The sequence below is a fragment of the Accipiter gentilis genome, chromosome 17 (assembly GCF_929443795.1).
Source record: "Accipiter gentilis chromosome 17, bAccGen1.1, whole genome shotgun sequence".
NCBI classification, from domain to species: Eukaryota; Metazoa; Chordata; class Aves; order Accipitriformes; family Accipitridae; genus Astur; species Astur gentilis.
The window spans coordinates 8,207,748-8,234,197 of NC_064896.1; the positions used below are offsets into that span (position 1 = coordinate 8,207,748).

General features: G+C 44.9%; 1 protein-coding gene and 1 non-coding gene across 2 annotated transcripts in view; both read left to right on the forward strand.

Moving 5' to 3' along the window:
- The first annotated feature begins 138 nt into the window (after positions 1-138).
- Positions 139-26,450, forward strand: part of PPP1R8 (protein phosphatase 1 regulatory subunit 8) — a 33,781-nt gene continuing 7,469 nt past the window's right edge. The window contains exons 1-2 of the mRNA XM_049819804.1: positions 139-284; positions 15,277-15,337. Coding sequence (XP_049675761.1) covers positions 223-284; positions 15,277-15,337 — 123 coding nt within the window. The 5' untranslated portion in view covers positions 139-222. The remainder of the gene's footprint in view (positions 285-15,276; positions 15,338-26,450) is intronic.
- Positions 25,788-25,953, forward strand: LOC126047588 (small Cajal body-specific RNA 1). The gene has a single exon (XR_007508613.1). It is a non-coding gene; the product is annotated as a small Cajal body-specific RNA 1 (non-coding RNA).

Genomic DNA, 26,450 nt, shown 5'->3' on the forward strand with positions numbered 1-26,450 from the left:
GGTGGACGGGGCCGACGGGCACAGAGAGGCAGCGACGGGAGCCGGCGCGGCTCCCCGAGGGCCGGGACCGGCCTCCGAGCCGCCGCCGGGCCGCTGTGACCAGCCCCGGGCGGCGGAGCCCCGCCCCGCCAGCGCCGCGCGGGGCACGCTGGGATCGCCTCCTGCGCCGGTCCTCCAGCTTCCCATCCTGCCCTCGGCCCGCCTGAATGGGGCAGATGCAAGATGGCGGCGAACGCGAATGCCGCCGGTGGCGGCGGCCTCTCGCTCTTCGAGTGCCCTAGCTGGTGAGCGGACGGGCGGGCCGCGGACGGGGCCGCCGTCGTTCCGCCGGGCCGCTCGCTTCTGGGGGTGCCGCGGGTCTGCGGCGGAGCGCGGGTGCCTGCCGGGCTGGGCCGGGGGAGTGGCGCCGGGCCGCGGGGCCGGGCTGGGGGAGCGTGGGGCGGGAAGGGCCGTGGGGCTGAGGGCCGCCTGGCCGGGCCTGCGCTCCCTGACCCCGCGGAGGGGGTGGCTGGCTGCTGCGGCGGCGCTGGGCCCGCCGGGGGTCCAGGCTCGGGCGTGCAGCGCTGCGGGCGCATCCATCGGCAGCGACGGCCTGCGGGCTCCTCAGCTTCGCGGCGAAGTGCGGCGCTGGCTGGAGCTTAGAATGCTTCCCGGAGATGCTGTGTCTCTTCCCAACAGCTTAAACAGAATACGTGGTGCAGTACAGAATAAATCTTCTGCTCAAGTTTCTTATTCGTTACGAGAAATCTATCAGCTTGAAACTAGCCTGCATTTTTTTCTTATCTTGAGTTAAGAAGTCAGGGCAAAGTGATGTGTTGGGGAAGCAGTATCAGGACCATGAATATGGTTGGGTTTAGAATCGTAGGAAAATCTGCGTTGGAAGGAGTCTCTGGAAATCATCTGGTCCGACCTTCTGTTGAAAGCAGGGCCTTAGATTAGGTTACATGGGGCCCTGTTTCATTTGCTGTGATTTTTTTTTTTTTATATACATTGCTACATAGATCTTTACTGTACCCTCCTCTCTGGGTGCCAGAACACTGATTATTGAGGGGATGTGTGCAGTTATATTTTAAATCACTTAGAAAATGACACAGTGTTACAGCTGAAGAGTGAAGCACTTGTATATTGGTATGAGCTAGCAACGTATGTGCATGCATGATTGCAGTCTTTAATTGCATAGTCATCTGGTTTTTACTACAGGTCCCCTACCTTTCAGTGCTTTGATGATAGTGCTCAGTGAATGGATACTTAGTGAATATGCTTTTTAATTTTGACCTGTTTTATAAGTGCCTGCTTTAGTTAGTAAAAACATTTAACCCTCTCATAGAAAAGAATTGCTCATGTATTTTAGTATTTTATTTCTGCTGAACCTATGCAATAACAAACTTCTGTATGAGGCAAGGTGGTGCTCCATAAGATGATGATGTGATAGAGTAGATAAAGCAAAAAATTATTCAGTGTTAGTACTTTCTGGATGTTCAACGTAAAATTTGAAATACAATATCTTCAATTTTTTTTAGTGCTTTTATTCAACAGTGTTCACAACTAGTGTTATATTCAGTGGTAAATTTGAATGACTTCTACTTTTGAAAGCTATAGATTGAACAGCTGGAGAAGTATAACTTGTGAAATACTTAGTTCCAGTAACTTGCATGCTATTGCAGAAGAATTCCTAAATAAATACCATCTGGAGGGGAGGACTGTAACAACTATAACTGTGACGGCCTCTTCAGCTACATACTTTCTGGCTTCTGCTACAAACAGGTCAGGGTCTTACAGATGGAGAGCTTTCTTCTCTGTGCTGACCTGATTTGGTTTTGAAGCACAATCTGTTGTGCTGAATGATAGAGAAATGAGGTGGAAGGGGCATCAGGGAGATGATCCAAGCCAGGGTTTCACACCCACGAGGAAGGGGGTCATGTTCAGGTGCCAGGGCCTGTTTCATTCTGACATTTCTAAAGAGTTTTGATAATTTTCTTTTTGCAACCTGAATGTCCTTTTACTATAATGTTCTAAAATCCTTCTCGGGTAAAACAAAGCTTGTATATGGACTCTATCCTTATGCATTTTAAGGAAGCTCTTTATTTTCCTTTGTACCTCTATTGTACATATGCACATTGTAATATTTTAGAGACTGAATTTGGGCAAGCCGTTTGTTTATACTGATATAGTGAAAGGCGTGCCTGATACAGTTTGATCTTAGTCAAATTGTCATGTGGCAACTAATATTACTGAAAGATTTGTTTTAGTGTGGAAAAACTTAACATTTTTCTTTAACACTCCTTTTGAAACAGGTAAGTTGTTGTTTCATAAGTGTAAAAAAAAAAAAAACAAAACCAACAAACAAAAAAAAACCAAAACAACAACAAAAAAAAAACCAACAACCAAAAAACTGTAGCAGGAAGCCAATACAGATAGCCTATTCTGCTGAATAAGCAATTGAAAATAGGAAGTATTAGGTAGTTATGGCTGGTGGCATTCCACTACCTCATCCAGTAGGAGGGAGGAGCTCTTTTACCAGGTGGATTTATTTACTTCTGGTTTATTTTTTCTAGTCTGCAAAAAAAGTAGAATATATTTCATGGTAAAACTTTACATGACTTCCACTGGCATCTACTGAATTACAGATTCTAGCTCACAGTGTTAAAAGTATTTATTTCTTTCAGAGCAAACCAAAGAGCACACAGTTATGATATTGAATAAGTGATGGGTCTTTCACAGGTAGGATTCTCCAGAGTGAAAATGGTTTGCAGTAGCAGGCTTGGACCAATAGTATTGTTATCTGAAGCTCTGACTACCAGAAAGTCTCAGTGTAAACGTATCCTGCAGGATCCTTGATGTCTTACACAAGCACTGAAAAGTCTTCTGTATAGGTAGCAATGTAGATCTTTGTAGGGAGAGTTTTGGGTGGCCAAAAAACATGGAGTTGCAGAGAGTCTACATGGTCAGCAGCAGCTTCTTCTGTAGTGATTTATCTTCTATCTCATCAACCTATATTAAAATCAAAATCACAGTCTTTACTTACCTGTTTATTTTTCTGTCTCTAAGTCTACCTGGACTTCAGAAGGGCCTTTGACACTGTCTCTCATGGCATACTCCTTGAGAAGCTGGCGGCTCATGGCTTAGACAAGTGTACTCTTTGCTGGGTAAAAAACTGGCTGGACGGACAAGCCCAGAGGGTTGTGGTGAATGGAGTTAAATCCGGTTGGTGGCCAGTCACAAGTGGTGTTCCCCAGGGCTCAGTATTGGGGCTGGTTCTGTTTAATATCTTTATCAATGATCTGGATGAGGGGATCGAGTGCACCCTCAGTCAGTTTGCAGATGACACCAAGTTGGGAGGGAGGGTTGATCTGCTGGAGGGTAGGAAGGCTCTACAAGAGGGATCTAGACAGCCTGGATCGTTGGGCCGAGGCCAATTGTGTGAGGTTCAACAAGGCTCAGTGCCAGGTCCTGCACTTGGGTTGCAACAACCCCATGCAGCGCTACAGGCTTGGGGAGAGTGGCTGGAAAGCTGCCCGGCGGAAAAGGACCTGGGGTGTTGGTCAACAGCTGGCTGAATATGAGCCAGCAGTGTGCCCAGGTGGCCAAGAAGGCCAATGGCATCCTGGCCTGTATCAGAAATAGTGTGGCCAGCAGGAGCAGGGAGGTGATTGTTCCCCTGTATTTGGCACTGGTGAGGCCGCACCTCGAGTACTGTGTTCAGTTTTGGGCCCTTCACTACAGGAAAGACATTGAGGTGCTGGAGCCTGTCCAAAGATGGGCAACGAAGCTGGTGAAGGGTCTAGAGCACAAGTCTTACGAGGAGTGTCTGAGGGAGCTGGGGTTGTTTAGCCTGGGCAAGAGGAGGCTGAGGGGAGACCTTATTGCTCTCTCTAACTCCCTGAAAGGAGTTTGTAGTGAGGTGGGTCTGGTCTCTTCTGTCAGGTGGCTAGAGATGGGATGAGAGGAAATGGCCTCAAGTTGCAGCAGGGGAGGTTTAGACTGGATATTAGGAAAATTTTCTTTACTGAAAGGATTGTCAGGTATTGGAGCAGGCTGCCCAGGGAAGTGGTTGAGCCACCATCCCCGGAGGTATGCAAAAAGCACATAGACAAGGCACTTCAGGACATGGTTTAGTGGACATGGTTGATGGTTGGACTCAATGATCTTAAAGGTCTTTTCCAACCTAAATGATTTCTATGATTCTAAGTAGAACAGCCTTAGGGACTGCAAACAGATCATGTGAGAAATAGATCTTAAATATAATCAACAGAAATAGTTTTTTTTCCCTTGTCTTTAAATTATTGCCCATGCTTTTGAGGTTTGCCTCCATCATTTTATCTGTTCTTTCCTGACATGGATAGTGTTTCAGTATCCAGTTTCCAGAAAAGACCTCTCTACTGAATTTCAAAGTTTTAATCAGTTTTAAGTTCTGGCCTCGATTTAGTTCTTATGCTCTTATAAGTTATTTCTTTATAGTTCATAAAATATTTATTCTTTCTTTTCTTTAAGACAGATGAAAAATACTGAATGCTGTCTTAGTAGTACTTGCTTATGCTGGTACTTGTTTATGCATGTACTGTAATTCCTCCATATGTGTTAGCAAAGACATGGGCTGTGCATTTAAAGTTGGAATAAAGATGTTACCACTACTTTGTATGGATTAAAATTTAGCCATACCATGAGATTAGAAAATGTCTTTAGGTAACAATTACATATCCTAGCTTTATTAAGACTTTCCATACCTTCTGAGGTGGTTTTAGTGAGTAAAAGTAATTTACGTGAGGTGCAAATGATCTGGGGTGTAGTTTCAAGGTGACCATCAGATGTTTAATGGATACTGCCTGTCACTCCTTTCGTCCTGGTTTAACCTGCATTTTGGATTGTGAATCTTTCTTTACTCTCTGTCTTGACATGTCATTAGTTGGGATGTCAAGCTTGTTCTGGAATGTACATAAATTTGAAGTAGTATGTTTTAAAGGCAACAATTGTTTCTCTTCAGTTTCTTTGAGCCACGAACAAGCTGTTCGTGGCAATGACTGCACACAAATTTCTGGAGAAGATGAGCTCTTGATTTCTGGAAGTTCCACCTTGTCCTTGAAGTTGGGCATGAAGGTGTGTACAGTAGTTACATAGGCCAAGATTTGTAGGAAGTGGCTAAATTTAGGCTTCTGAGTCCACATTTAGAAACCTAAATAATTGGCCTGATTTTAAACTAACACAGTAGAATTAGTTGTCCTGTCTATGTCCTTAATAGCTACAACTCAAAATGTCTCTTTAGACTGGGTAGGACATACTTCAGTTAGGCTGCTGAGTTTCAACTGGATATAGCTGTTGTCCCAGTTGGCATGTCAACATTGAATCCTAGCCTTGTCGAGGAGATAATATCAGCTAATTGGTAAAACTTCAGCTCTGTTATTAAGTACTAATGGCTAGCATCACATCCCAAAGCATTAATGGCTTTGTCCTCTTTTTCTGAAATGATTTACTTTTGTTATTCAATATGTTCCTTCCAGGAGCTTGGGGTTTTCTTTCTCTTCTTGGCTGTCTGTCCCTGATTTTTCCCATTACTCTATACTTCTGCAGTAGAGGGTTTACCATCAGTGGCAGAAATAATATATATAAATTCCTCACAGAATCATCCTGGTATAATGCACAGAGCATTGGAGTGGCCTGTAGAACACAAGGTGAAGAAACGGAAGAAATGCATTTTTCTAATACAGAAGAAAGAATTTTTGCTTGTAGGTGGTTTAATATTTTAAAAATTTACACTGGAACTTCTTTTTGTTCAGTGACATCCTTCTTAAATATTTCATTGTTCATTTTAAGCAGTTGGTGTCTTCTATAAGGCCAACAAATCCATACATGTGGCTACTGTGGGAAAACCTGAACTTTACTGTGTCCGCCTGCTAGACTGTATTTTGAAGGAGCTAATTATTCAAGGCCAAGAAGCAGATGTATTATGTTTGCCAAAGACTGACTTTGTCAGATGAACCAGCTTTCTTCAAGACTTTCTTTCAGAACACACAGGAAGCATCAGAGAGGTTTATACAAGAACTGTGAGTGTATAAGGAATTGATTTTGAGGAGGCAATAGCAGTTGGATAGAGTCTGTGGGCTAACCCTTTTAGTGTAGCTTTGTTGTTTTGGCTTTTTTGGTTTTTTTATTAATTACTTTGACAAAAGTGACCACAATACTTATTAGTGACACAAGCATGGTCGACATAGAGGCCAGAGTATTATCCAGTCTCTTTGCTATAATTTGAAGACCAGAACAGATACAAGATAAAATGCAGAAGTGTAAGATGGAAAATAGGGACCAAGAACAAGAACTACTTCTTAAAGCCAGAAACTTACTATTCAGAAGTAAAAGGACACAAGTTCATATTCAGAAACAAAAGGACATATATACAAGTACATAGGCTAATCACGGAATTACCATCAATCAGTAGTAACATATAACTCTTCAAAAATAAATAAAAATACTAATACTGATGTGTAGTAATACATGTCTCTTTGTAAGGTAGGGAAATGTCATTGCTGTTGTAGAAGGCACTGACACAAATGCATAGTCTGTTACCTGTACTTAATAAAGCTCTAATTAAACTGAAATAGATGCAGTGGGAAAATCCATTGATGGGGAAGCAGCGATCTTACTTTGAGACAGAATAGAGCTTTAGTTGTCTATTAAAATAAAAACAACACTGGTTTTCACTGGCTAAAGTATTTTTAAAGAGGGATAGTATTGGGGATTATTTTTTTTAATAGCTGAAGGGAAAGAACAAAAAATTTAGGATGGAAATGAAAGGATCTGATCAAAAATTTAGTATGGAAATCAAACTGTCAGAATAACAAGGCTGTGGAACAGCTTCCTGGTAGGCATAAAGGTTATGGTCCTATCTTTTCTTCCTCTGATTTCTACAGGTAAATTACACTTCCAACATACCTGTTCTCACTCTGAAAATGTAGGAATAATCTTATCAAATAATCATTGCATTGTTGCTCACTACTTGATATTCATTTTTCTATTTAATTCAGTGGCATTTGAATTCAATTTTTTGATGCCATAAAACCTGTAGCTCTTTCTAATAGAATATTTATGGCCCAGCTCCCAGGAATTACATTTCATATTCAATTTCCAAATTTCACTGTATTCCATGGAGACTTTGTTCCTAAGTAACCAAGGGAACCAGAGTGAACCAGTAAAATCTAGTGCTGCGAGGAACTGCATTGTAACAAGAAAATGTACGTAGTGCCAAGGTGAAGTTGGGCAAATGCTTTAATACCAATGGAATGCTTTGTTCAGTTGAAGCAGCCACATTTCTCATCAGAAATCTTCCATAAAATACTCCTAAAACACAGTACAATCTTTTTGTGTTCAGGAAAGGTCTGTAATCATCAAGTTTGAACCACAAGCTTTTTTAACCATTTCTTACAACTAGAAGCTTGGCGAGAATTATTTTAATGCTTCTAAGAGTAGAGGAAATCATAAATGCTTCCCATCAACCTGCTTTTTTTTTTTTTTTTTTTTTAAAGTTCAAATGCCCTAACCATCATATTTCCTCCAGACATAACAAGATTGGATCAGAGTTTTTGGTCAGCTCTTTATCCAGTCCTCTTCTGAATGGGAAGAAACCATTCTGCATGAGCTAAAATATTTACCCAAAAGATTTTGGCCTTAACTCTGTCGTAATACCTTCTTGTATTATCGAAATAAGTCACCTAAACAAATCCCAGTGCTAGCTTGGTCTCAATTTCTGTGGTGTGTATGCTGTGCTTTGAGAAAGGCATATGACTCATTTCCATCACTGATGCACAAAATCAGTAACAACTTTGCATTCAACCAACATCTTGGTAACAGGAGGATTTTTCTTTATTCTGATTTCCTTCTACAAAAAAGAGCAAAAAAATAGCCATACTAATTGAAAACAACAGCCCAGATGGTTTGCTATCATATTGTGGTAGTGACCAATAACTTACACGTAAGCCTTAAGTATTCTGTCTTCTTGTATGCACTCTGGACTTTTGGCTGTCAGAAGCCAAGGGGTTTTGTGAGCTGAAGACTCTGTCTGGGTGGTCATATTTAACAACTAACACCAGACCTAATCTCCACAAATTTTTTCATTTTTCTTTGTTAACTTACAGTTCAATTCCACAACACAGAGTGACAGTTCTTTCCACAGATTATGTAAGTGTTGGAAAAGGTACTCTCCTTGTTTTCAGATCCAGTGCACCTTGCTGCTTGTGTTTCAGGAAATAATGAATACACTAGTTTTGTACCATTCATTAAGAGGACGAAGGAAATGGATACTTGCCTGTTTTTTTTTTCCAAGCTTCTGAAGTGATGTACTCCCCCTTTTCCCCCCTTTTCCCCCCTTTTCCCCCCTTTTCCCCCCTTTTCCCCCCTTTTCCCCCCTTTTCCCCCCTTTTCCCCCCTTTTCCCCCCTTTTCCCCCCTTTTCCCCCCTTTTCCCCCCTTTTCCCCCCTTTTCCCCCCTTTTCCCCCCTTTTCCCCCCTTTTCCCCCCTTTTCCCCCCTTTTCCCCCCTTTTCCCCCCTTTTCCCCCCTTTTCCTCCCTTTTCCTCCCCCCTTTTCCCCCCTTTTTTTCCCCCCTTTTCCCCCCTTTTCCCCCCTTTTCCCCCCTTTTCCTCCCTTTTCCTCCCCCCTTTTCCCCCCTTTTTTTCCCCCCTTTTCCCCCCTTTTTTTCCCCCCTTTTTTTCCCCCCTTTTCCCCCCCTTTTCCCCCCCTTTTCCCCCCCTTTTCCCCCCCTTTTCCCCCCCTTTTCCCCCCCTTTTCCCCCCCTTTTCCCCCCCTTTCCCCCCCCTTTCCTTTCCCCCCCCTTTCCTTTCCCCCCCCTTTCCTTTCCCCCCCCTTTCCTTTCCCCCCCCTTCCCTTTCCCCCCCCCTTTCCTTTCCCCCCCCTTTCCTTTCCCCCCCCTTTCCTTTCCCCCCCCTTTCCTTTCCCCCCCCTTTCCTTTCCCCCCCCTTTCCTTTCCCCCCCCTTTCCTTTCCCCCCCCTTTCCTTTCCCCCCCCTTTCCTTTCCCCCCCCTTTCCTTTCCCCCCCCTTTCCTTTCCCCCCCCTTTCCTTTCCCCCCCCTTCCCTTTCCCCCCCCTTCCCTTTCCCCCCCCTTCCCTTTCCCCCCCCCTTCCCTTTCCCCCCCCCCTTCCCTTTCCCCCCCCTTCCCTTTCCCCCCCCCTTCCCTTTCCCCCCCCCTTCCCTTTCCCCCCCCCTTCCCTTTCCCCCCCCCTTCCCTTTCCCCCCCCCTTCCCTTTCCCCCCCCCTTCCCTTTCCCCCCCCCTTCCCTTTCCCCCCCCCTTCCCTTTCCCCCCCCCTTCCCTTTCCCCCCCCCTTCCCTTTCCCCCCCCCTTCCCTTTCCCCCCCCCTTCCCTTTCCCCCCCCTTCCCTTTCCCCCCCCCTTCCCTTTCCCCCCCCCTTCCCTTTCCCCCCCCCTTCCCTTTCCCCCCCCCTTCCCTTTCCCCCCCCCTTCCCTTTCCCCCCCCCTTCCCTTTCCCCCCCCCTTCCCTTTCCCCCCCCCTTCCCTTTCCCCCCCCCTTCCCTTTCCCCCCCCTCTCCCCCCCCCTCTCCCCCCCCCCCCCTTTCCCCCCCCCCCTTTCCCCCCCCCCCTTTCCCCCCCCCCCCTTTCCCCCCCCCCCTTTCCCCCCCCCCCCTTTCCCCCCCCCCCCTTTCTCCCCCCCCCCTTTCTCCCCCCCCCCTTCTCCCCCCTTGCATGGATCCATCCATACTGGTTATCTTGTTTACATTTTCTTGGTTGTCTCCAGTAATTCTGGTAGCTTGTGTGATACTACTTGCCTCCACAAAACTCATGTGAATTCTTTCTCTCAAATATTAATTTTAAGTATTATCTCAATCAAAGGTATAGGAAGCTGTACTACAGATAGTTATCCTAGACTCCTCTTCAGTCTGGAAAAGGAATAACTGAGAGATATGTTGGCTCTCTTGAATAGTGAACAGAAAGTCTGTAGGAGGCAAGTGTTTGCTGTCCTTTTGAGGAGAAGACCTAGAGTTTGCAAAATGAAATTAATAGCAAGAAGATTTGTGGCCAGACAGTGGAGAGGGTGCTTCAGCTACATGTAGGTGATTATGAAATTGTTTGTGTAAGATTCTGTTGAATGCATTAAGTTTGCATGGGTTCTTGGAGCAATTTAGAGAGAGCTGTTTAAACAGATAGCAACTATGGCTCAGGAAGTCCTTGAGTTGGTAACTTGGAAACTGGGAGAGTATTCCTGTGTGAGGCACCTGATACTGGTTACTGGAGGTAGTTTTTATTTTGCAAAAGGTTCCTTACTCTGGGTTTGTCAGTTTGATCTGCCTGGTACAATTTCACAGGAATGTGAAAGATAAGTAGAGTTCTTGAAGTCATACAGAAGCAGCACTGCTCTCTTGGTTAAATAGTGCTCTCATCTTACAAGAGAAATGGTCTAAGGGAACATAAATACAGTATTTTTTTGACCACTGTGTAAGTAGTATGCATCTTGTATGCGAGTTTTGAAGAGTATTGTTTTAAGGAAAGTTCACCTTGCAGTGAAAAAACACCAAAACCAAAACACACAAAAAAACCGCAGAACTCAAAAACCCAACATCCCATTAGAAAAATTTTGAGTATGAAAACAGCCCATTTTGTAACTCCCCCATCCATTGTACAGGTAGCGAACAACAGTTCTGGGGTAGAGTGCCAGTCTCAATTCCCTACTCATTTCTCATCATCTGTGAATATGCCCACTTTCTCTTGCAAGAAGTCAGCTGATTTGGCTAATAAACATCAGTTTTATCTAGATACTGCATTCACTCCTTCCCAGGACATTCACTCATCTTAAGTAGAATAGAAACTATTTCAGTGCTTGATTGTATTTTGTCAAACAAGATGTTCTTTCAGCGTGATCATTGTTGTCTTTGGAACCTTACAAAGGCTGAAAGGAGCAGATTATGTGTAATTCAAAGTAAGGTTTATCGTTTAACCCAAGAAAAATGTTTCCCTGGCACTGGAAGAACTGTCATCCCTACATATCGTCACATTTCCAAAGGATAAATACTGTTGAGTATTGAAGTGCGGATTAGATGACTATTCTAGTCTGGCTGTTACTCAATTCCGATCTGTCTGCTAGTTCTGCTCAGTAATAGGGTTTCTACAGCTCTGCTCTCTACAGCTTCCTGAGGAGGTGATGTGGAGAGGGCAGTGCTGATCTCTTCTCCCTGGGATCCAGTGACAGGATGCTTGGGAATGGTTCAAAGCTGCACCAGGGCATGTTTAGAGAGGACGTTAGGAAACATTTCTTTACCAAGAGGGTGGTCAAACACTTGAACAGGCTTCCTAGAGAGGTGGTCAATGCCCCAAGCGTGTCAGTGTTTGAACTGGTCAGGCAGTTAGACTAGATGATTGTTGTAGATCCCTTCCAACTGAAATATTCTATTCTACCAGTTTTCCAGTCAGAACTTGCCTTTACTCTATGTAATTTCCACATCATTCCTGAAATATGCTTTAAAATTAGTGTCATCAGTTGATACCTTTGTTTCTCTGACAGTGAGGGTAGTTTAAGCAACAGATTGATAAAGGGTTAAGCATAGAAAACTGGTATTTGATATCTCTTAGAATGCTTGGCTAAATACCATCTGGGTTTTGCAGTTTGTTACTTCTTTTTATCCATTCTCATAAACTTTCATTTTCTGACACTTTGACTTCCTTGGACTCATTTTTAGTGAAGAAAAACTCTAGTGTGGGATGTCCTCTCACCTCTTCTCTGATCCAGAGAATTCATTTAATGATACTGTCATGGTCACATTCTCCTTGCTGATCAGCCTTGTTAATTCTCTGGAAGGCTTCTTTTGTCACATGTAAGCTTTTAACGGTTCATTGGGCAGTCTAAGCATACCTTTTCTCCGTTAAACTTAGTGAACTAGTGATCATTAACAACTAGTCTACTTCCAGGTCTTATTTTAAGGTCACTTGCAGAATGCTGACCTGTAGAGAGCAGAAGACGTTCAGGCACTGGGGACTGTGATACACAATCTGGAAGGTACAGAACAGCTTCTTGTTTCTCTTTTTCAAACGCAAGCACTTGTGCTGGAGCCAAGTTCTGATGTGAGCTCATTTGTCTTGGAGCAGTGCTAAGCCTGGCCTGTCTGTCTGTATGTGCTCTATGGAGAAGAGACTCTGTTGACCTCAAGTAATTCTCCATCCTTCAGAACTGTGTAGGGAAATTAGTTTAGTGGATATTTTAGCACATTAGTTAGTGGGAGAGGATTTTTTTTCTTTTTTTTTAATCTTGGAAATAAGAGGGGGGGAAAACTGCTCTCCTCTAATAGCGCTGTACCAGCTTTCTAACAAACTTTCTTCTAGTAGATTTTTGCAAGAGATTTCCTTTTAATGTTTTACTTCTTTGATGCATGATGTGAGGGGTCTGATGGGCAGAGCATGTGAGGGGTTGTTGATACTTCCAAATACAGCCATTACTTCAGATCTTTGGTGACTCTGGAACTACTTAGTTTTGGATTTAAAACTGGAAAATCTTTCTACTTTTTTCATTAAAAGGCTTTTCAAGAATCTAACTTCAGCAGCATAAGCTGTGATGTTGATTTAATCTATTCCAAAGAGTTTTTCTACCAGAAATTATTTCTGAGAGTTTGTTTTGATGGTATCAAAATCAGTATTTACAGTCTTAGCTGTGTTCAGTGTTTTGCAGGCATAGGTGGAGAGGGGACATACTGTCCACAAAGGATTCTCAGTCCAAAAGAAGCCAAAGAATAGATAATTTTTCCAAACACCTTAATTTATAGCTGAAGGCAGTATCTTGCGCTGCTGCTGGGCTTTTTTTCTGTGTTAAAAATAAAGTTGAAGGTAAAAGCAGAGTAAAAATAACAGCAAGGGTGAAACTAAAAGTAGAGGGGTTAATGAAAAATCAGAGATTGTATATGTCAAAAGATGACCATCAGACAGTCAGGATTCAGTTTACAGAAGAGTGGTTGTTCTAGAGCACTTGGGAGCTTTCCCATGACCTAACAGGTACATTGAGGATGTTGCTAAAATTATTTTAGGACAGGCTGACCATTGAGTATGCAGGAAGAGATCACTGAAAAGAAAAGCAGAGGCCAGACTGAGTAAGTGAGTAGACTTGCTTGTAGAGTTAATTTGTTGAAAGGTTTGTCTATTTAGAAGAAAAAAAAAAAAAGAGGTGAGGGAAGCAGCTTTTGTTTGATCAAAGCGTAGCAGGCTTTGTGAAAATTATCAAAACTTGTGTTGCAGAGTAACTAGAACTTGGCAATTTCAGTGCAATGGAGAAAAACCAGTTTGTCAGTGCTCAGGGGCAGAAAGCGGCAACACCAAGAAGTGGACGTGAATCCATGAATGAAACCTGGTTTTTTAATGAAAAATGAGCACTGAGATCTGAGGGGAGCATGTGAAGAGACAGCAATACTTAGGTGTAGCCTGGCTGTATGATCCTGGAGCAATACTTAAGAGGAGGCGGTCCCCTAGCTGTACTGGAGTGACTGGAAGAGACGGTCCTTGTGTAACTCACCAGATGGATTGTGTATCTTCATTGGAAGCATTTTTACTTGCTGGTCTTTCCCTCACACCAGTGTAATCCCATTTCTAGGAAGCAGTCACCATTTTAGCAGATTGCCCTAGAGCTTTGTATCCTCTGCTTTTGCTGCTGCTGTTTGTTCATCCAAAAGAATAAGAATCAATATCAGCCATATCCATCTTATCCACAGTCTTAGAGAAGGGCTTGGTAAGAAAACTTGTGAAGGTCCCTACTGGTATATTCAAGAAGGGCCAGAGAGATCTGAGCAGGCTAGTATAATGGATTTGGAGCATGAATGGAAAATACTTGCGCAATACTTGAGAAAGAAATGAAGTGGAAATATTAGAGGACTGTGCTCTTGAATGAAGTTATCTAGGAGAGCACATGTATAGTAACCAGCTGACCTGAGGACACAGAAGAAACCTTCAAGTTGTAGGGCACATCCCAGAAACCTGAACATCTCTAAACCCCTCAAATAACTTCAGTTACAAGTGACCTTTCTTTCTTTTCCAGCCATGCTGAGAATGTCACTACCCATTGTCACTGTTCCTTTGGCTTGCTCTGTGCAGTGAGCAAAGCAGTAAATAGGAATGTGATCTCCTCTGTGGTTGCTCTTCAGAAGGGCAGCAGCGTAGCTGAGAACTGGGTCACTGTTATTGCCTAGAAAGTTGGTCCAGCCATAGAGAAAAGCAGCAGTGCTATTATCAATGAAGAAGTACTAGAGATGCAAATTTTTAGATATCTGAGCAGAAAAGATCATTTGCTGTCAACAGCCAAAGATCCTATGTAGTAAAGGGCACCGTATTGATACCACAGTGGTGTCCTGATTGTGAGCACTGTAAATACCAAATACGTTTTTGATGCTGCTAATCCTTATGGGTTCTCCCACATATTAGGATTGTTTTGCTGCGCATTGCTGAGTCCCACATGCCTCTGTGCTCCCTTTACCCAAGTGGGAATAACGTTGTCTGTGTGGTGAATCTGCTTCACAGGAGGTGAGCGGGGATGGAGCTATAGGGCTGGGGGAGCTGAGCTGCTGTTTGTTTGAGAATTTGGTGAAGAAGGATTGTCCTGGAGTAGGGTAGGGATCCCTCTGCCATCTAATACTGTAGTGTCTTCCATGTTACCTGTGTTGATAGGAAAGTTTGATTATAGGGTGAGTGTGGAGGAACACTGGCTATTGGTCAATTTTTTTATAATACTACAGGTGTGTGTGGAGCCCCTTTCAGGTTTTTTGCAATTACCAGTCCTAGAGGGGAAGGGTGGTAGAAGTTTCCATTCCTCTCAGCAGCTAAAGGTAGAAAACTACTGTTTTGAAGGTAACGTGAGAAAACAGAGCAGAAAACTACTGTTTTGAAGGTAACGTGAGAAAACAGAGCCTTTCAGCAGGCCCTTAAGCAAACAGTCCCAGCATATCCCCTTCTCCAGTTGTTAGCCTCTTTCTGGCATTGTATCATGTTCTCTTAGGAGCGGCTCTGTTCATTTTGTAAATTAGCTATTTTTCACCTGGAGAAGTAAAGCTTGAAATGCTTCATGTGCTGTTAGCTTAACTCTTATTGTAAAAAGTCCTGTTTTATCTGTTGTCAGAAGGAATCTGCAGGGAGGAAAAGAAAATTATGGTATTTTCATATTTTTCCCAAAATAATTCTGCTTACGCTTGTGTAGGTTTGGTCTGTAGCTCTAATAGAGCATTATCTCTAACACTAATAAACTTTTTATTGAATGTTTTGATACTATATTTTCCTTTTGTTATTTTCCAGGGCAGGGAAACCACCACCTGGCTTACATCTGGATGTAGTCAAAGGAGACAAACTCATTGAGGTATGAAAATAGGTTTTCTCTGTATTTGGTGTATCGTATACATAGGCACCAGCATTAGAATATTTCCCAGCATTTGCCACACTTGCTCATAAGTATTTCCTTTCTCTCTCATATTTATTATTTTCAAACCAGTTTGGTTTACTCTGAAACTTTAGAATGAAGTGAATTTTCCCTTGCTTGTATTCTAAGGCTGTCTTGTGCTATGCAGTGCTTTCATCAGTTATCTTCTGATTAGATGCACTATTTGAAGGGATACAAAACTGCAGTGCTCAGCTAGCAAACAATGGCACTTTGATTCCTGAATGTTAAACCTGTCCTAGTAAAAGGGAGAAGAAATAAAATGTTTTTAAGGGAAGCTCAGTATTTTGCAGAGCCTTATTTCTTCCAAACTTAATTTTGGATCAAAGTTGACGTTTTGTTTCCTACAAGGTACTTACATATGAGGTATCAGACTGCAGCCAGAAGGCACCTTGTCTTAGGAACTTCAGGAGCAGAAACTCTAGTAACATGGGGAAAGAAATCTCAAATACAAAGAGCAAGAGTAAAAAAAACTCTTCACTTTGTACTGCTTGTTTGAGATACTTGTCTAGTCAGTTTATTTTTTATTTTGTGTTAGAGTAAGGTTAACTAAGCATCCTGTTTTTTATAGGATTGTTGCCCTGTCCTACAGTATGATTTTTCATCCCATGTTCTAAATCTGTGAACAGTGTTGTGATTAGCACAGATACAATGAGTTATTTTTATTACAACAAAGGAATTTGTCTGATACACATCTCTTCATTTGCGATTTCATTTTTTGTCTTATATTGCACTAAAAGTAGTAAATAAAGGCTCTCTAACATGTTTGACAGAGGGGACCCAAGCCAGTGAATGTATTTTAGCTGTGGGGAAACTCCTAAATTGCAATCGACTGAAACAGAGAAACGTTTGTGGGCAGCAAAAGTTTGCAAAGTTGAGCCAACTTTTCTAAACAGAAACTTGGAAAATTAAGAACTCTGTGTTAGATCAAGAAAGATTTAGGTAGCTTAAAATCTTGGCTAGTTTTTGATGTATGTGTTTTGGATTTGTGTGGTGGGGTTTTGGTAGCAGGGGAGGGGCTGCAAGGGTGACTCCTGTGAGAAGATGCTAGAAGCTTCCCTGGCTCCAAGTCAGACCCACCGCTGGCCAAGGGTGAGCCCGTCAGCAGCAGCAGTAGTGCCTCTGGGATAACATATTTAAGAAGGGAAACATGCAGCAGAGGGGGGAAGATGGGAATGTGAGAGAAACCCCTGTGCAGATCCTGAGGTCAGTGAGTGTCGTGGTTTCAGCCCGGCCGGTAACAAAGGACCACGCAGCCGCTCGCTCACTCCTCCGCCCCCCTCCGGTGGGATGGGGAGGAGACGGAGGAGAGAAAAGGAAAAGAAACTGGAACCTCGAGGGTTGAGATAAGGGCAGTTTACTGGGACAAACACAAAAGAGATTACAACAACAACAACGGCACTAATGAAAAAAGGTATACAAAAAAAGAGTGATGCACAGTGCAACTGCTCACCACCCGGGACCCGACGCTCCGCCACTTCCCCCACCGAAAAAAAAAACAGAGAGCACCCCCCGGCCCGCTCCCCATTTATATACTGGGCAGGATGTCACATGGTATGGAATAGCTCCTTGGCTAGTTCAGGTCAGCTGCCCCGGCTATGCCCCCACCTCCCAGGTTCCTGTAAAAATTAACTCTATCCCAGCTGAACCCAGGACATTATCCACCCCTTATTCTATACCATCTACATCATGCCCAGATCTTACTTTTTTTATTTTTTTTTTTTTTTTCCAATCAACCACTACAACTTTCCTTGTCTTATATATAAGTATATGGACTCCACCCCCTGACCTCACACACACACACACGGTGTTCCTTTAGCCTATGGGCTATCCCTCTAATGTGTCCATCAATTTTGGGGCTCTATCTGTTGTAACAGTTCTTCAGGATAAGAGAGAGATGGTGTGAGATGTTGGGTTGTCGTACGCTGCCTCTGGAACTTGTGGCTAGTACATTTGGTGCAACTCATGCCCCTGGTCTGCAGGTCGAAGATGTTGATCTTGAGGAAATTGGTGGGTGCCAGTTCAAGTTCTATCGCTGTTGTACTTGGCTCAGTTTCAAAAGTCCATCCTGTAGTCATTTGGATAATTCTCACAATAATACCCTTGATATGGCATATAGACACTATAGATACAATGACATGCATTGGCAGGTTATTTAGCAGTTAAATATCATACAGCCCAATTCACTGGCTATTCTCTCCCAAAATCAAATCTCCCTGAGGTACACATCGAACCTCCCCATCCTTCTGCATCACCCACCAGGTGTACCCAGGTCCTTGAGCAAAAACAACCCCTTGAATGGGTTTGCTTCTGCTTGAGGGAGGACTAACCCAGACTGTTTTTCCTAACATACTCCTCATGCGCACTACAGGGACTTTATCCCCTTCTACAGTATGTGGATCTCTTGGTTGGGCGGGGCCAGCCCGATTGGCGGATCCTCTAGTATTAACTAACCAGGTGGCTTTTGTTAAATGTGTATCCCAATGCTTGAAAGTTCCACCCCCCATCGCTCTCAATGTAGTTTTCAGCAGTCCATTGTACCGTTCAATTTTTCCGGAGGCTGGTGCGTGATAAGGGATGTGATACACCCACTCAATGCCATGTTCTTTGGCCCAGGTGTCTACGAGGTTGTTTCGGAAGTGAGTCCCGTTGTCCGACTCGATTCTTTCTGGGGTGCCGTGTTGCCATAAAATTTTCTCTTCAAGGCCCAGGATAGTGTTCTGGGCAGTGGCATGGGACACAGGGTATGTTTCCAGCCACCCAGTGGTTGCTTCCACCATTGTAAGCACATGGCACTTGCCTTGGCGTGTTCGTGGGAGTGTGATATAGTCAATCTGCCAGGCCTCCCACTGTTTATATTTCAGCCATCGTCCTCCATGCGACAGGGGTTTTTGCCGCTTGGCTTGCTTAATTGCGGCACACGTTTCACATTCATGGATGACCTGTGAGATAGTGTCCATGGTCAAGTCCACCCCTCGATCTCGAGCCCATCTATATGTTGCATCTCTTCCCTGATGGCCTGAGGTATCGTGGGCCCACTGAGCCATAAATAGCTCACCTCTACGTTGCCAGTCCAGGTCCACCTGAGACACTTCAATCTTGGCGGCCTGATCTGCCTGGTGGTTGTTTTGATGTTCTTCAGTGGCTCGACTCTTGGGTACATGAGCATCTACGTGACGTACTTTTACCACTAGCTTCTCTATCCGAACAACGATATCTTGCCACAGTGCGGCAGCCCAGATGGGTTTACCTCTGCGCTGCCAATTGCCCTTCTTCCATTGCTGTAGCCACCCCCATAGGGCATTTGCCACCATCCACGAGTCAGTATAGAGATAGAGCACTGGCCACTTTTCTCTTTCAGCAATGTCTAACGCTAGCTGGATGGCTTTCACCTCTGCAAACTGACTCGATTCACCTTCTCCTTCAGCAGTTTCTGTGACTAGTCGTGTAGGACTCCATACAGCAGCCTTCCACCTTCGATGTTTTCCCACAATGCGACAGGACCCATCAGTGAACAGGGCATATTGCCTCTCATTTTCTGGCAGTTTATTATACAGCGGGGCTTCTTCGGCCCGTGTCACCTCTTTCTCTGGCGACATTCCAAAATCTTTGCCTTCTGGCCAGTCCGTAATCACTTCTAACATTCCTGGGCGACCGGGGTTTCCTATGCGAGCTCGCTGTGTGATCAGTGCGATCCACTTACTCCACGTGGCGTCAGTCGCGTGATGCGTAGAGGAAACTTTCCCTTTGAACATCCAGCCCAGCACTGGCAGTCGAGGTGCTAAGAAGAGCTGTGTTTCAGTACCAACCACTTCTGAGGCGGCTCGAACTCCTTCATATGCTGCCAAGATCTCTTTTTCAGTTGGAGTATAGCGAGCCTCGGATCCTCGATATCCCCGACTCCAAAACCCCAGAGGTCGGCCACGGGTCTCCCCAGGTGCTTTCTGCCAAAGGCTCCAGGTAGGGCCATTCTCCCCAGCTGCAGTGTAGAGCATATTTTTAATATCTTGTCCTGTCCGGACTGGCCCAAGAGCTACTGCGTGAACAATCTCCTGCTTAATCTGTTCAAAGGCTTGTCGTTGCTCAGGCCCCCATTTAAAATCGTTCTTCTTCCGAGTAACTTGGTAGAGAGGGCTTACAATTTGACTGTAATTTGGAATATGCATTCTCCAAAAACCCACAACACCTAAGAAAGCCTGTGTTTCCTTTTTATTAGTCGGTGAGGACATAGCTGCTATTTTGTTGATGACGTCCACAGGGATCTGACGACGCCCATCTTGCCATTTTACTCCTAAGAACTGGATCTCCTGCGCAGGTCCCTTGACCTTACTTTCTTTTATGGCAAAACCAGCCTTCAAAAGGATTTGGATTATTTTCTTCCCTTTCTCAAAAACTTCTTCTGCCGTGTTGCCCCATACGATGATGTCATCAATATATTGCAGGTGCTCTGGAGCTTCACCTTTTTCTAGTGCAGCCTGGATCAGTCCATGACAAATGGTGGGGCTGTGTTTCCACCCCTGGGGCAGTCGATTCCAGGTGTACTGGACGCCCCTCCAAGTGAAAGCAAACTGAGGCCTGCACTCCGCTGCCAAGGGAATGGAGAAAAATGCATTAGCAATGTCAATTGTGGCATACCACTTAGCTGCCTTTGATTCCAGTTCATATTGAAGCTCTAACATATCTGGCACAGCAGCGCTTAGCGGTGGCGTGACTTCATTCAGCCCACGATAATCTACTGTTAGTCGCCATTCCCCATTGGATTTCTGCACGGGCCATATGGGACTATTAAAGGGTGAGTGAGTCTTGCTGATCACTCCTTGGCTCTCCAGTTGGCAAATCAGCTTATGGATTGGGATCAGGGAGTCTCGGTTGGTGCGATATTGTCGCCGGTGCACCGTCGTGGTAGCAATTGGCACCTGTTGTTCTTCAACCTTCAGCAACCCCACAACCGAAGGGTCTTGGGAGAGACCCGGCAGGGTAGACAGCTGTTCAATCTCCTCCGTCTCCAATGCAGCTATACCAAAGGCCCAACGGTACCCTTTTGGGTCCTTGAAATACCCCCTCCTGAGATAATCTATACCAAGGATGCACGGGGCCTCTGGGCCAGTCGCAATGGGGTGTTTATGCCACTCATTCCCGGTTAGACTCATTTCAGCTTCCAATACGGTTAGCTCTTGGGATCCCCCTGTCACACCAGAGATACAGATGGGTTCTGCCCCTTTATAACTAGATGGCATTAGGGTACATTGTGCACCAGTGTCCACTAGAGCCTTATATTCCTGTGGGTCTGATGTGCCAGGCCATCGAATCCACACTGTCCAGTAGACTCGGTTGTCCCTCTCCTCCACCTGGCTGGAGGCAGGGCCCCTCTAATCCTGGTTAGAACATCCGTTACTCACTTTCTGCACACGTAAATCGGAAGTCCCTTCAAGGGGATCGGAAATGAGATCAGCCCATCTACTGCGTCTGGGGGACTGCTCACGGGAAACTGGAGCAGCAGTTTTCCAAGAATTCTCTTTTCTGGTTGCTTTTTCTTGCAACTCCTGTACCCGTGCATCCAAGACTGAAGTGGGTTTTCCATCCCACTTCCTCATGTCCTCTCCATGGTCACGCAGGTAAAACCACAGGTTAGCCCGTCGAGTGTACTTTCTCTCTCCTCTCTCTTGGGCAGAGGAACGCTTACTCCCAATAACTGCGATGCGGGCCTGTACAGGTGAGGAGGAGGACAGATCCACTTTGAATTGCTGGAACTCTCGGGACAACTCCTCCACAGCTGAGACACAGGCCCGTAGGGAGGAAGAGAGACTCCCTTCGTATTGCCGGAGTTGGACAGCCAATTCATCCACCGTTTGTCCATAGCCTTCTCTCCAGGACATTACTGCCAATGAGTTGGCATAGGTTGGTGGTGCACTTCGTAGAAACTTCCGCCACATGGGTTGTGTGCATTGGACTTCATCTGGATCTGTGGGTGACTGCGCATTTTCTGGATCATTGTAAATCACCTCCAGCACGGCTAATTCTCTCAGGTACTGAATACCTCTCTCCATGGTGGTCCACTTGCCTTGGTGACATGTAACTTCATCCCTGAAGGGGTATCTTTCCTTTACACCTAACAAAAGTCGCCTCCAGAGGCTGAGGACTTGTGTTTTTCTCCCAATCGCCTTGTCGATGCCCCCTTCCCTAGACAGAGATCCCAGCTGCTTGGCTTCCTTACCCTCTAATTCCACACTACTAGCCCCGCTATCCCAGCATCGGAGCAGCCAGGTAACAATGTGCTCACCTGGGTGGCGGCTAAAATCTTTTCGCATGTCACGCAACTCACTCATGGATAGAGATCGGGTAATTATTTCAGGTTCTGCCTCTACCTCCTGTTCTCGCGATGACCCTGGTTCATCTTCATCTCTCGCTAAGCGAACTGATTTCTTTGTGTGTTTCTTTTTCTGTACAGGGGCGACTGATACTGGCACAGGCTGGTTCTCTGGTTCAGCTGCAGTGTCTGTCACCGGGGTAGGGGTAGTCATGGTACCTGTTGTCGTGGTAGGGGCAGCCACGGTGCTTGTTGTCGGGGTAGGGGCAGCCACGGTGTCTGTTGTCAGGGTTTGGGTAGCCACGGTACATGTTGTCCTGTTTTCCATCTTTTCCCCCTTTTCCCCCCGAGGGTGCTGCATAATATCAAGCAGTGTTTGGTAGATATTGGCCAGAGCCCAGCACAGTGCAGCGAGTTGTATGTCTTTGGAATAGCCACAGCATTTTTCTTTCAAATATTCTGTCACTTCATAAGGGTTCTGTAGTTGTTCGGGAGTGAACTTCCAAGTCACTGGCGGTGAGAAGTTCTCTAGATACTTGCCCATATGCTCCCACATGCCGTGCCACCCATGAGTCTCCAGCTTTGGGGGAGATCTCTGAGTGGTACTCTTAAAGAGCGTTTTTGTAGCCCTAAACAAGACCTGAAACATATTCAGGAGGCATAGCACTAACAGCACACTGGCTTGCGCATCCCAAGGATATTCAAAATTCTCAAAAGCTGTTGTAATTAGTCGGAAGGAGAAGAGGGAGGTGAACGGACGGGGGGAGGTATCCCCCCCTAATTTCCCCATGGATTGGGTGTAATTACCAATAAAATCCGACAGAAGGCGCCCAAAGTATGGAAATGATATCACTGCCTCATACAGATACCAGCTTAACCTCATGACCAGTGATGTAATCATTTCATAAGTCGACATTGCCCAGTACAGCAAAATGATAATCCCAATCACTCTCCCAGAGATGAGATACGCAACTACAGGCAATACATAGAGCATATAAGAGCTTACAAAACGCCACCATGTAAACAAATGAAACAACATTGTGACTAACATCTATATATCTAAGAAATGCGTTTGGCAAATTTGTTTCAACACGCTCTGGCCAGATCTGTCGTTATCTCAACCCTTCTGCCCCACGTTGGGCGCCAAAAAGGACTGTCGTGGTTTCAGCCCGGCCGGTAACAAAGGACCACGCAGCCGCTCGCTCACTCCTCCGCCCCCCTCCGGTGGGATGGGGAGGAGACGGAGGAGAGAAAAGGAAAAGAAACTGGAACCTCGAGGGTTGAGATAAGGGCAGTTTACTGGGACAAACACAAAAGAGATTACAACAACAACAACGGCACTAATGAAAAAAGGTATACAAAAAAAGAGTGATGCACAGTGCAACTGCTCACCACCCGGGACCCGACGCTCCACCACTTCCCCCACCGAAAAAAAAAACAGAGAGCACCCCCCGGCCCGCTCCCCATTTATATACTGGGCAGGATGTCACATGGTATGGAATAGCTCCTTGGCTAGTTCAGGTCAGCTGCCCCGGCTATGCCCCCACCTCCCAGGTTCCTGTAAAAATTAACTCTATCCCAGCTGAACCCAGGACAGTGAGGAAGGAGGGGATGCCCCTGCAGCCCCTGGGGAGATGGCAGGCTGTCCCCCCCCCCAGCCCATGGAGGGGAGTGGGAGAGCAGATGCACACCTGCAGCCTGTGGAGGAGCCCATGCCAGAGCAGGGGGATGCCCCCCAAGATGGCCAGGACTCCATGGGAAAGCCCACGCTGGAGCAGTCTGTGACTGAAGATCGGCCTGTGGAAAGGACCCATGCCGGCTAAGTTCATGGAGAACTGTCTCTTGTGGGGGGGACCCCACACTGGGGCAGGGGATGAGTGAGGAGTCCTCCCCCTGAGAAGGAAGGAGTGGCAGAGACAAGGTGTGATGAACAACCACAACCCCCATTCCTTGTCCCCCTGTGCTGCTGAGGAGGAGGAGGTGGAGAAAATTGGGAGTGTAGTTGAGCCTGGAAAGGAGGGACACATGGGGGACGGTGTTCTAAGATTTGGGTTTACTTCTCATTATCCTTGTTTTGATTTGATTGGTAGTAAATTAAATTTATTGTGTTTTTTCCCCAAGTTGAGTGTGGGTTTTGCCTGTAACTGTAAGTGGTGAGTGATCCCTCCCTGTCCTTGTCTCAACACACAAGCATTTCTTTGTATTTTCTCCTCCTCATCCCACCAGGACCAGGGGGCAAGGAGTGAGCGAGCAGCTTCATGGTGCTTTGTTGCCAGCTGAGCTTAAACCATGACCGTATGCTATCACAGGAGCATCAGACAGTATTAAGTGTTCTTTCTGGTGTCTAGCAGGAGAGTTTTACTGTTTAGAATTTGGTTAAGCTACCAGAATATGCTTTGCATAGGAAAGCAGATAGAGATGTTACAAACAGATATCTCGCAAATCAACTTGTATTTTCCCAGGCCAGAAACCAGTAAAATGAGGCTTTTCTTTATAGTCCATTAGTGCTGGGTTTACAGACTGTTTTGAGAGTGCGCTCTTATCCTGGATTTAAAGGCACAGAAAATTGGCAAAGCCAGTCTTGACTTAAGAGATACTAACACAAATTTACTGCATCTTCAAAGTGGCTCATTAGTTCATACAAGACATGACTGAGTTGGTTCATACCTGGTACTTGGACTATGTTGGAGCTATCCTTCACTGGCTCTTTCTAGGCACTAGAGCTTTAAGATCCTTTGCGTTGTGTTTGTCTTCAAACCATGGACCATGTATTCTGCTTCTTTTGGTACTATTACATGTTCAGAATCATTTTCAGAGGTCAGAGAGCTGTAGTAAGACTATTTCTTAGCTCAGCCTTCTCATTGCCACTCTAGCAGTAGCATCTGGGGTAAGGATTGTACTTGGCAGTGGGTGTTCCAGTATTTCTTTCAGGCCACATAATGAGGTTCAGTGAGCAAAGCCAAATGGCAGTGACTGGATTTTTGTTATGTGGCAAGCGGCCAAGCATAATGCAGTCTTCCCACCTGGGAGGCTTATTCTCCAAGATGAGTTTTTTCATGTCATGGTTCTTTTGGATTTTTGAGTCTGGAGAGAGAGCTTTAGGGTGAAAGAGTTTATATGGAGCTCTCTGCTCAGTTAATCCTTGGGTGCTAGGCAAATGACTGTCATGGGAGTCCTGGTCAGGACTGAAAAAAAAGCAGCAAAATGCCATATGGAAGCTGAGGATGCACCACTGTTTTTTGCAGTGGATGAGCAAATTTGGTGTCGATAAATTGACAGTCAGGAAAATCATCCTGGTGGTGTTAGACTCTGAGGCTGTGCTGCCCAAAGCTTTTGGGCCTACAGGAGGTCCCAAGTTGTCTTTGTAAGTCTGGGGTCTCTGTCTGTATTAGGAAAGTGGGTGGTATAAACATCCTGATTCCCTCTTCCTACAATCATCTCTCTTGACAACCTAAAAGAGGTTCTTTTTGCTGCCGTGGAAAGCACTGTTAACAGGCATTGCTAGTCTGCTATTCAAGTACTCCGAGGTTCAGTAGAGGATGTGGTCATACAAAGGTTACAGAATGACTGCAGAGTTTGTGTTTTACCTCCTGAATATCTGATGTTGTCTATCAATGTTACTGAGATCAGTGAGGTACAGCTTGCCTGCCATTCAGTGTGTAATATGTGTGTTGAAGCTGTGGCAAGCAGTGACCAGGCACAGGCACCTATGTGTGTAGCACAGAGGGTCTGCCTTGCTGTTGTACTTCGGTCTGCTGAAGTAAGAATTGGAAGAGCTGGCTTGGTGGGCAAGTTTTAGCAGACTGTTCCATGTAGCGTGTGTGCCTGCTTGTGGCCTTGCACTCTGTATAATACATAGGTGATGATTTAAGTCCTCTAGACTGTGGTGGTTATGTGAAACAATTTACTGTGTGTATGTATGGGAACTGTGCAACAAATTAACAGCATTTGAATGTGATCCATCTGTTTCACTGTTAGGTACATGTGGCAAATAGTTCTTCAGTTTTGTCTTTATGGTAGACAGCAGTAACCAAGAAAGAACATTCTTAAAACTTACGGATTACTGAGCACTTGATACTAACCGAGCCATCTGTATCCCAGGTCTTGTACAGGGGTCTGAGGTACACCTTGTGATTGCTGGGTCTGAAAAGTGCAACATTAAAACAAGCCCTGAAGTGTTTAAGCTCAGTGTATAAAGGATGACGCTGGGTTATAACTCAGAGGCACAGAAAATTTTGGAAACATTATCTTGAAGTAAAGGCAATAAATATTTTCTCTGATGATTTGTTGCAATATTTCCAGTTTATGAATTTGTGTCTTTGCAAAATCTCTTGAAATGCTATCAAGTGAGAATGGTATTGTTTTGTGTGTAACAGGTGCAAATGAAAACTTAGAGGATACTTTTGGTTTCAGCTGTGGACAAGAATGAGAAATTGTTTCACCAATTTTTATGGTACTTGAAATTGTGAGATAACTTCTTGCAGAGCTGAGCACTAAAATGTGGAGTAATGAATCAGCTTCAGATCCACTTGTTTGTATCAGAGTTGTGTTTACACAGGATTATTTTTTCAAATACATAAGAATAAAAGGAGAAGTTAGTGCTTATCTTACAAAGTGGAATCATAGAATTCATTAGTACAAAGGTATTGAATTTGGGAAGACTCAGAGTGCCGAACTGAATGAGTAAAGTATTGCTAACATTGGACATAAATCCATTGCTATGAAGTT